At 38.1% G+C, this 12,289-nt stretch overlaps 1 protein-coding gene across 1 annotated transcript in view; it reads right to left on the reverse strand.

Moving 5' to 3' along the window:
• Window positions 1-1,173: 1,173 nt before the first annotated feature.
• Cyt-b5 (Cytochrome b5) overlaps window positions 1,174-12,289 on the reverse strand; it is a 42,001-nt gene continuing 30,885 nt past the window's right edge. The window contains exon 4 of the mRNA XM_081764711.1: window positions 1,174-1,699. Coding sequence (XP_081620837.1) covers window positions 1,612-1,699 — 88 coding nt within the window. The 3' untranslated portion in view covers window positions 1,174-1,611. The remainder of the gene's footprint in view (window positions 1,700-12,289) is intronic.

Here is a 12,289-nt window from a genome sequence, read left to right on the forward strand (position 1 = left end):
ATGTCAAGGATTGATTACATGCCACTGCCATCCTCCCTGAATTGCATCGCAGATTGTTGGAGCAGTGGACTTCGTTACACAAGACGTGCTAGCTTCAATATGGGAAGAAATTTACTGCAGTTTAGATGTGTGCTGTGGCGCAAGAGAATCTCACATTGAACACACGTAACTTGTGCCAAATAAATAAATAAAAAATAAACGTTCAAGATAGATTTCTTTTCCGTATTATAAATGTGATAGAACATGCACTTATTTAAAATCCCGATATTTATTTAGAAACACTGTATTATGGGAAAGAGGCAGGGGGCGAAGGAGACTACAATTAATGGATGATATAAAAACAGAAAGATCATATGTGAAGAACGAAGAGGTTAGTGGAGCATGGAAGCTCCTCAGCTGCCTGCCAGTAAGGACAATACCTATGATGATGATGATGGTGTATTTTTTATTCGAATATTGAAAATTAATATTACAATACTCGCAAATGAATAATTCGGATAACGAATAATTTTAACCGCACCAGTTTTAGTTTTACACATATCCACTCTCCCTTGTGTTAGAGCTAGAGTCAACTCGGAAAGCACAACTAGATGGCTATGACTACTTCTGACAAGGTCATAAAGATTATAGATCACATTGAACTAAGGATAAGGAGCTTGCCTGATAACCCTCCAGTCTATTCGCCACATTTGGCTATACCCTGTGTACAACTTACGAATCCTTGGTTTCCGGCTGCCTGATCAGCTTGTTGTGACCAGAGCGAGACTCCTTGAAACACTTTGGTTGCGCTTTCATTTTTGCTGCTACCAAATCACACACGGAATGATGCACCATCTAACATATGTGATACAAGCCACAAAAGATCCATGTTTACCAATATTACGTACTTATTGATTACCCTAATATATTAAGTTGCAGACGAGCCATTCCCGTCTCTTCCAATATTCACTCAATGAGCGATGTCAATTGAGCTGGAATAGCAAAAACAACTGAGCTGTAAGTATTCTTTTCTTCTTCCACAACTACGGTATCATCCTTGGTGGAATCTACCTTCCTTTAGAAATCAGCTTATCACAACTTAATTAGTAAGTACGCTGATTTGAATACATTTTCTTTTAACCGAAAAAAGAAATTATAAAGACATCAAGTAACATAGAAAAAAAAAAACAGGACTTAGGAAGAATATTTTATTAACAAAATCCCTTATACAATTAATCATCATTATGAGGAAAAAATTAATCTAATAGTTTGAATTTACAACAATATATCCAAATCCCTATAGGATTTCATAACAGACGACTTGCGCCTCATACTTGAATCAGCAATAAAATAGCATACATGATACATAAAACGTCGTACCAATTATAGACTACATACGGAAATGCAAAGCCACAAAAGGCTTTTTATATGTATATGTAGTTTGATCCCTTCATTATTAACAGCATTTGTTCCGATTTCTGGTCAGCACAGGGAGAAGTGAAACACTGTACAAGTGAGGACATTATTTCTTCCTTATAAGCACATCTAAGAATATATAGATTCTCTGTAACCATCATATTTGTTCCAAAATAAACATCGGACAGCTTGACAACAATATCGTTCGGGCCTTCTTTAACGATTTTGAGCAACAAAATAAAATCTGTAGATAATTGTTGCTACCACTCCCAAAGTTACCGGTATTAGCCATGACTTCCAAGAACTGGAAAGAAAAATATCAGTGTTAATGAACATTTGCAGGCTCAAGAATCTGTTAATCATTTTATACAATTTTCTTGATTGTTATATCCACGGTATCACTAAAAAGTCTCCATCCGATTTCAAAATCAAAGCTTGAAAACGGCTAATCGTAATTCAAGTTTCAACGAAATGCTTACAGTTCGAAAGAGAGAATGTTCAATCAAGTTCATACGCATATTATGAACATACACATATCAGTTTTCAAAGTGCTCCATCAAATTTTCAGTTCACAAATGATTAATATGGATTCTTCCGATCGTATTGCAGACATTAAGTCGATAATCGAACTCTTCCCATACCTTAAATACTAATGGGAGATGACTGATGGTTGGTGGGAGATGTCCTGCAGATCAGTAACATCTTCCGCCAACCAGAGAACTTTCTTTCGAACTGTAGGAGTTTCATTGACTTAGAATGTGGATTTAGATACTCTATGTATACAGTTAATCATAAAATCATAATGCGACTACTTTTCATTCTTACTTTCGATGCACTTAACAGAATTAGAAAAGGGAAGCGATTATTTAATTATTTTGTAGATATCACCTGGCTCACTACTTTTAATATTTTTCACTAAGTCATTCACTACATTTTAAAGAAGGAGGAAGCTTAAAGCTTTAAGGCCAGTCTTTAACACACTGATGGAAATGTGGAATATGTGACGTAGTTTTCCATAAGACCATTCTGTTACTCGTTTGTACATCAGAGGTACTGACACGGGACATCAACCAATTGTCCGGCTCCGATTTCAGTGATTTTTTTTTTTTTTTTTTTTTTTTGCTGATAGAAGACATGTATGTATTATTTGTTATGACAAATTTTTACCATAGTGCATATTTTCTATTTTTCTATAATTTTTAAGAATTGTGATGTGGTTATTAGAGATTACTGCAGAAGTCCCTTACTACCCTTTGTAAACGGAGTGTTAATGAAACAACATCCATGTTGATATATATAAGGCCTAGGGGGAAGTCGTATGATAGGTGATATATGACTTCGCAATCATCTGATGCTCTAAAAATTGACAACTGCCTGATTTAATCCTCACAGTTCGGAAACTTTCCTTCTGTTTCACAAAAATCACAAATTTCGTCATAATATGGATGCTGTCCGATCATTTTTCTCAAATTCTAAACTTGCAATGTAAATTATCCCTCTGTATCCATACCTGAATCCCTCTCTCAATGTCGTCTGCTATGAACGCACATGGTTTGGGATCACACCCTCGATTCTTGAAACCAAATGTAAGCGCTCTAGTGATGTGGTATCATAACTCTATAGATTTGTTACTAAAAGCAGTGTAATTTTACATTTTGTTCGGGAGGAGGGAATCTACGAACATAAGAATTTCACTTTTTATATCAGTGTTCTACTTTACATTTGATCAAACAATGTGTATCACACTCAAGGGAGGGAAGAATTACACCCTCCTGTCCTGCACAAATGATGAGTCTGGAACATTTGCTTACAATTACTTTGAAACAAATTAATCATTGAATAACACTAATTTCTGTCAGTAGTCTTTGGATCTGTGCGCCCGCATTGCAGACTTTGGGAAGCACAAAACCTATCCCCGTGATTGACAATTTTGATAGATTTCACAAAGAGCATCTTCCTAGCTTGATGTAATACGCAGTCTTTGAAGAGAGGAAAGAATGCAAATAAAAGCATTTATGAAGCTATGGGAACATTTTGTGGATTTTTATTCTGGCGCTAAAAAGGCATTTCAGAACAAACGAATGAAAGAGACTGTTTTAGAGCTATAAAGCTTGCAAACATGCTTCCTGTATTTCCGTCGGAATGGAAAGAGTATATTACGTCCCACAGACTGCTTTAGATAAGGAAGAGGAGGAGGAGGGAGAAGCCTAGTTGGATTGAATACCAGGAGCAAGTAGTCAATGGAGACGTGTTTCTGACTGCATAAGCACATGGTGCAAGAGCTTGTTAGTAATTTGGACTTAAAACGTTTTGTAACATTTTCTATGTCGCGAACTGTACAAATTGAATAACGTTCTGACGGAAACACTGAAAGCTTCGAAAAGGTTATGTTTCTTCAGGACGATGTCCCTGCTTACAAAACTGAGGTGAAATGGACGCAGAACATTTTTCTTTACCGATCTCCAGTGTCTTATTTGCAACTCTTTAATAGTTGCAGAAACGTTGTCGGAAGTGCAGTAATCTTCGTGGAATAACCTGTAAGTTTCATTGCTCTCGGGAATTTCCTTCCTGGTTGGGCTAAGAACACCCCCTATCTTTTTAATGAAGTAAAATACCTCATTCAAACATTCAATGTATCTTTCTCGCATAACATTTTCTTCTTCCCAGAAATCTTCTTTCACCTTGTATTGTTCTATTCCACATTTCAATTTCAACTTATTACATGGGTAATGGAGATAGTCACACCGTAGAGTTCTTTCTCAAGAACTGTGTTTAAATGAATGAACTACGTATATAATTATGAACTCTTACGGTATATAGAAGGTAGTTTCACGTTTATGATAATGAATTTGTAACTCTTACCAGCTTAAGAAAAACCGCAACACAACCAGTGATTGTGCTCGATGTGCAAAGCCGTGTATGTTAGCTTGACGTCGCATTCAATCCATGTACGTCATCGTATGACAACGCCTTGCTTTGAGAATGACAACATGAGATAGGTTGCTGCCATATAGAGATGTGATATCCTATAATGGCTCCAAAATATTCGCGTAGTAATGGACCAGATTGATTTTAGTCTTTGATTTTAGTTCACTCTGTGCAAGATTCCCATTATAAAATTCGGAAAAATTTTCCGCACATTCATATCCCGTCAGAACGGTCTCTGGAATCAATGAAACGATATAAGATACCTTTAACTTCCGCCTCTTCCTTGCAAGATGACGTTCCTACACCTTTCAACTGCTCGTCTTCTCTTCACGTGTGAAACTGAGTGCATGAACTTGTGCCTTATGCTTATTTATCAGATGTAAATCTTGAACAACTACGTGATTTATGGTCACGCAGGAAAGTTGTATTTCCTTCTTATTGTTCTTTGAGACTACGTGTCATTTGGGTAGGCAGGGGAAGAAATTGTTTTCAGAGTTTCAGAAACAAACAAACAAACAAAAAAAGTATACTGACTATTATTAGAAAAATACGGAACTCTTATCTCAGTGGGCAATCTTCTTCCCCCTGGGAACATCTTAAATGACGAAACTGACACACACACTTTTGGCACCATATTGGATGTACGATTGTACCTGCGAAAACTACGATGAGTAATACCTGAGAGCTTAGCAAGAGGAGGGGTGCCAGTTTTATTGCTATTCAACATAGTTGATTCATTTATTTGACAGGAAATCTTTTGTCATATTTATTTGGGTGTAACTATAACCAATGTCGGAAAAAGCACAAATGTGGTCTTCCCAAAAGAACGAAACTTCACGGAACGTCCCTTCCCCCAACAAACTTAACACACACAACAGCCGTCTTTTCTCTAAGTCAACACAGCACTTTCGAACTACTCCAGTAACTCCTTTCATGCGTGCTTCTACTTACCGAGCGTACTGGTTACTATAAACCTGAAAGTACTTTCTGTACAACAGCATCTTTATTGGAATAAAACGAGAGCACTGCGGTTTAAAACCGACAGTAGCTACATCATGTAGCGCAGCTGTGAAGTTTCTACTTTCACCGAAGTCGACACTTATTCTCTTGCTTCGCCGATTATCATATATTTATTCCTCACAGCTTCCCCCTCAAATTTTCCAATTAGATTCCGCAATATGAACCATAACAGACATCGGATGGAAATATTTAAAACAGAAGAAACGTAAAAGAAAAAAGCACGACAATTTAATTTCCTCTTGGTCTTTTCTTTTTCTCTTTTCCCACTTACGTGGGATCGACGTTTCTGATTAGTTTTCTCCATAAAGCCCTGTCACGGAATTCTTTTCCTGATGTTTTATTCTCTCTTAAGAGGTCTAATCACTGCGAAATTAAAATATCGTTAATTTTAGAGTAATTATGTGATATATTCAAATAAATAAAAGATAATCGAAATGTGGAACAAGAGCGCCCTAGACAATACTATTTTGCATGAGTACCGTTATCACGAGTCACCTAGTATAGTAGCTTTCCGGTTGCAGAGATTTAGAAACGCAGAAAACAAATGCCAATCTTCTAAATGGCTGGAAATCCAAAGCAGATAAGTGAGTGTGATAACGGTATCTCATGTAATATGTTGTCTAGGGAGCTCTTGTTCCACTTTTCGACTATCTTTTATTCAATTGAAGATGATATAATTACTGTAAAATTAGCGGTATTTTAATTTCGCCGTGATGGGGCCTCTTAAGTCATTCTTAACCATATCCATTAGTTTTTTCTTGGCCTCCTATCTCTCTCTCTACCAACTATTACTATCACTCTTCTCACCACATAATCGTTTGTTTTCTGGTTAGATGGCCATATCACTGCAATCTTTCTTGAATCTTCTTGCGAGACCTTGGTTCGATTCTCGGAGTTCATGTGGTTTGAATCGCACATTAAAATGTAGGTCCATGTTTCATATAGCCTCATCGCTAAAGGCGATGGTAACTTAAATCCAGTCTAATCTTAGGCCTTCTTAGTTATCTCCAGAACTCTGGTTATTCCCGTTACTCTGTCATTTCTCACTCTGTTACTTGTTATACCATACATCTACGGGAACATTAAATATTTTGGCCTGAGCTGTCTTTATTGGCCATTTCCGCTCTGTACATCATACTGTTTTGTAAATTATCCCTTTATTCTTTTCTGTGACTCTGCGGTCAACCAGAACGTCACATACTTTTTTCTAATTTCACCACCCCTCTTGTATTCCGTATGTTATTTCCACGTAAAAACTGCCATTCAGGAGAACCAAGTGAAATGAAACGGGGATAAAACAAAGCTGTTCACTCAACGTCGCCCATCCCCTACACACTGCCAGTTTATTATTGTGCAGTAGCGAGTATGAAAACTTATCGAGTGCAATGAAAGCGCCCGTGAAGTGTAAATTCCTCCAAGCAGCTAATGAGTTATCTGAAATTCCAAGATCAGCTATATATTAGAAAACATATCATTCACGTAATTATCAAGGATGTCTGCAGCTACAGATTTCCACATTTTGCTACTCTCGTCGTGTGTCTGTATGTCTTTGAATCTTGAAACGCTCACTAACACGCTTTAAACCTCAATAGCTCAGGCTAGAAAGAATTTTGGTATGTTCCTGAAGGATGAAGCTTTCCTCCGATATGCATTTCCTGTACGTGCAGGATACCACGGCGGAAGGGAGGGATCAAGTTCGTTATTTTTTGTATCAGGTTTTATGGGGGCCATTCCTCCCTTGGGGTACGCACATAAAAATTGCTATGTGAAGAAATGAAGTAGTCAACTACATGGAATACCGCGTATATGTACTTTTGCTTATATGGGGGGAACGAAGGGGGAAAGTTGGCCAACTTTTTGAGTCTCAGATTTTTGACATGAATTACATTTTTCAGGTCGGTTCCTTCAGGTTTCTTCTACAAATACGGCGGGAATTGCACAAATGTTACCTTGTTGGAATCTGTGTTTCACAAACTTTCCAACAATGTATTAATCATGACTGATGATTAAGAGGAAGGGGGGGGGTCACAAGAGCCGCCAAAGCAAAGGTCATAACAGCCCTTCGAAAATGATATACAGGGCGTTTTTATAGGAATTTCGTTCTGAATTTTTATCTCGTTTTGTATTGCAGCAATGGCTACCATATATATATAAAGTATTGTCACAAGTGTGTTGCCTATACATTAGCATTATCTTCTTAGCGTAAGGTGACTGCAAGGGCCTCCCAAATTCTATTTTTTCTTACTTTCTGGGACTTTTTGTTTGTTTCTTCTATAACTAGGGCGGGAATTGCACAAGTGTTACCTAGTTGGAATCTGTGTTCCATAAGCCTTCCAACGACGTTATCAATAATGATTGTGATAATTAGGAGGGTCACCAGGGTCGCCAACCTTAGAATCTACGATTTTGTTCAAATCCCTGGCGGCCCTGTAGCAAGATTAAACCTCACTGTAGCAATCGGCACACAGTTATCACTTATAAGTTCCGCCGTAATCCTTACTCATTTGATGAATTGCAGTTGTATTACGCTCTCCCGCCTGGAGCAATCTAATTACATCACGTAGTTCACATTTGGCGGGCGCTTCCGTTTCACTCCATGTTTCCACGTTCGCAAACTACATAGTGATTGAATGGCAGAATCCGTCTACGTTGTGGAAGATGGGCGACGTTCACTATACACCTTTGAATTAATTAAGTTTCATCATCATCTGTAGCCCTCCTCTCACGGCTTAACGGAGACGAAGAAAGTTACCCTCATACAGTCCGCAGCAAAAAACCTGCAACATGAGGATGTAAGTTTATTGTGAAACGACGAAGTCTTTTGCTCCAAAATAAGTGTGCAGGGAAGGACGCCGAGGTTTCTCATGGCGTGATTCGTGCCACTTAGACGTTATGTTGATTCCCTGGACTGTCAGGCATAATTTCACAATAAACTTACATGCTCATGTTTCAGATTTTTTGCTGCGGACTGTACAATACCAAGTACATCTCTTTCAGTGCCGTGTTCTGAAATATTCACTACGAGAATATCCTCGCCAGTTTAAGAACTACTTTGAATTATTAGTTATTATTGGAGGAAGACTTGCACTGTGATAATACGTGAATTTACTAGCACGAACTTCACTTTTTTGACTTCTGATTGACGAAGAGAAAGCTGCAGCAGTTTTCCGAAATATATCGGGAACAAATACTGAGATCACAACATAAACTACTTGTATTCAACAGATAAACATGGTTACTTTTTGTCACTTGAATTGATGTATGTTATTATCGGAAATATAAAACAAGACTCTCTAAACATTCCCGTAATTTCTATCACAGCTATTACATCCCAGTTACGTGCTACAACATTCGTTAGATGTACAAAGTGAATAAGAGATTTCGCAATATTTCTCCAAGTATGAATTGATGATACAAAACTATTATTTTATACTCTATTTCTATATGTACGTAATACTTAAATGTCGAAACTAATAGAGATCTCAGCACACAATAATATTATTTTACGAATAGTTTAAAAAAAAATGCAAAAGCTAATTTTGTGATGTGACTTTTATTCATGATTTTGTATTTTCACCTAGTCAAGAGGTTTATACGTAAAACTAAGAGTAAACTTTAGCAGAAAAAAAAAAAACCTTCCTATTTTATCAATATACAGGGTTTATCCGGAAAGTAATGAGACTGGATCCAGGGAATAAAATGTATTGATTCGATTGATATAAATTGTCAAAATTCTTCGAAGTACTTTCCTTGGTTATTGAAGCACGCTGTCAGCCGTGATTTCTACGCAGCGTATGCCTCCTGGAAGTTAGCTTTCCACAACCCCCTAAGAACACCCGTCGTTGCTGCTTTGATGGGAAAACATCGTCTAACCGGGATCTTTCAAGTTTCTTTTCAGCTTGAGAAATAGAAAAATGTTCGCTGAGGGACTACGGTGGCTACGGCAACATGGCAACGCCAGTTGTAGTCAGTATAACGTCACAACGAACGCACTGTGTCTCGGCGCGTCATCAAGATGGAGTTTCCAGCATTTCGCAATCTCCAGTCGGACCCGATTGACTGTCTCGCAGGCGTTTACGGACTTCCACGTAGTAAGCCACGTTGATAGTCTTTCCTTCAGGCAAAAATTCTTTATGTACACCTTTCTTATCAAAGAAGACAATGAGCATTGTCTTTATCCTGGACTTGGAATCCTTGCCTTTTTATGGTGCTGAGACTCCTTAGTGTGTCACTCTGAACTTTAGCGCTTGATTTCAGGGTCGCATTGAAAAAACCCATTTCGTTGCCTAGTATTACGTTGTCTAAAAAGTTTGGTTCACTCTGCACTTGCTCCAGCATTTGATGGGAAATGTGAAGTAGTTTTTTCTTTTGTCCATCATCCAGCACTTTTGGCATCAACTTCGCACAAATCAGGAACTCTTGTGCATATTCAAATTTTCACTAACAATTTCGTGCACTACTGTTTGGATAGATTCAGTTCTTCAGTTATTTTCACACTCAAACAACACTCTTAGTCCAAGAGTTCCTTCACTTTCACGAAATCTTCGTCTACACGGCTCGTCAAAGGGTGTCCAGAGCGTTCGTCGTCTACGTTTTCCCGTCCGTTCTTGAAATCTTCATATTGACGATAAACCTGGGATCTTGACAGGGCTTCGTGCTGGTAAGCCTCCTTGATCATGCTGAACATCACTGAAGCGGTTTTCCCAAGCCTGAAGCCAGGGTTACCAAAAACCATGGTTTTTATTGAAAAAAAAAACGTTCTTTTTGTTTAAACGTTTTTTGTTTAAAAAAGGATTTTTGGTTTAATAAATTTGTCCTATGTATTTATATCACATATGGACAGAAATAAGTGTTTCGCCTTCGTGTTATTATGCAACAACCAGGTTATGCTGGAGGGTATCACATAAGCTTAAAGCAGAATCCAAACCGCTTCTCGGCTTACATCCGAAAGAAATTGTCCTTCATTTGAACTGGCCACAAATGCGATACGTCTGCTGATTTACTTACGAAGTACTCCTGATAAAAATATGTTGTACTGATCTTGACATACTTGTTAATGTAATTGTGAAGTCATTTCAGAAGGACAAAAAGATAAACAATTGCACAAGTAAAACCATTATACAGAATTACATATGGACAAGAGTGCATATATGCAGAGTACAGAAGAACTAATTCAGTCCAAATTAGTTCACTACGACTTTTATTACTTAAAGAAATACGACTTAATTTGCATATCAATAAAAGTGAATGAAGATACGAATTATTTGAGTCCACTTTGGCTCTGACCCATTTATACATAAACAGATACCAAAGATACTTCTAATTTCAATAAATGCCTCTCGTGGCGTCTGTATGACCCCTCGCTGGCCCCCCCCCCAAAAGTACGGCATTTCGATGTATTTTATCAACAGTCATCATCATCATCATCATCATAGGTATTCTGCCTTTATTGGCAGGTCACTTGCCGCAGCTGAGAAGCTTCCATGCTCCACGGTCCTCCGCTAACCTCTTCGTCTTCGCGTATGATCTTTCTGTTTTAATATCATCCATTAATTGTAGTCTCCTTCGCCCCCTCCCTCTCTTTCCCGCCACCATACCTTCGAGGGCGTCCCTCATGATACAATCTCTTCTTGGGCAATGTCCCAACCAGTTTCTCTTCCTCTTCCTAATACTATCTAAAAGTGTTCTTTTCTCACCCACCATTTCTAACACTCTCTCATTCGTTTTCCGCTCGACCCAACTAATTCTTTCCATTCTTCTCCACACCCACATTTCGAAGGCTGCCAGTCGATTTTCTTCACCTTTACGTAATGTCCACGTTTCCGCCCCATACAGTACAACACTCCACACGAAGCACTTTATGAGTCTTTTTCTCAACTCTTTATTCAAGGTCCCACAAAACAGACTTTTCTTCCTCCTAAAGGCTTCTTTCGCCATTCCTATCCTTGCTTTTATTTCACGTTCGCACTTCATGTCATTACTAAGAATACTACCCAGGTATCGAAAACTATTCACTTGTTCTATTTTCTCCCCTCCTACTTTTATATTTGACACAGACCCCTTCGTTCCAATCACCATGGCTTTTGTCTTTCTAACATTTATTTTCATCCCATATTCTTCAAAGCCCTTTCTCATTTTTCTAACATTTTATTGATTTTCTTTTCAGATTCTGCAACAAGCGCCATATCGTCTGCAAATCTTATGCATCTAATCATTCTACCTCCTACTGAAATACCATCATCATGTAGGCTCTTTTACACTATATCTTCTAGATATACATTAAATAGTGTTGGCGAGAGACAGCATCCTTGTCGAACTCCCCTGCCAATTGCACTCTCTTCCGTCATTTCTTCCCCTATCCTCACACTTACTTGTTGGTTCATGTATAAGTTTCTTATGAGTCTTCTATCTTTCCATTCCAACCCTATCTTCGTTAGAACTCCCAACAACAATTCCCAATTCACGCGGTCAAAAGTCTTTTCTAGATTAATGAATACAACATACACCTCTCTCCCTTTTTCTATAAATCTTTCACCGATCGCCCTTAATAATCCAACTGCATCTCTTGTGCCCTTGCCTCTTCTGAACCCGAACTGCTCCTCCTCAACATTTTTATTTGTTCTTTCATATAACCTTCTGTTCAGTATTCGGAGCAGAATTTTAGCTGAATGAGATATGAGACTAATAGTTCTATAGTCCTCACATCTCTTTGGGTTCGATTTCTTAGCCATCGGTATCATGATCGTTTTCAGAAAGTCTTTTGGCCATTCTCCTGTTTCATATATTTCATTGCATAGTCGCAACAATTCTTTCTTTCCCTTGTCTCCTATATTTTTAATGAATTTAATTGGTATGCTATCTATTCCGGTTGCCTTTCCATTCCTAATCTCGGATATAGCCTTTTCAAACTCATCCCGAAGAATACTAAATCCTTTATCATCCTCGT

This window comes from Thermobia domestica, chromosome 7, assembly GCF_964235325.1.
Source record: "Thermobia domestica chromosome 7, izTheDome1.hap1.1, whole genome shotgun sequence".
Taxonomy (NCBI): Eukaryota; Metazoa; Arthropoda; class Insecta; order Zygentoma; family Lepismatidae; genus Thermobia; species Thermobia domestica.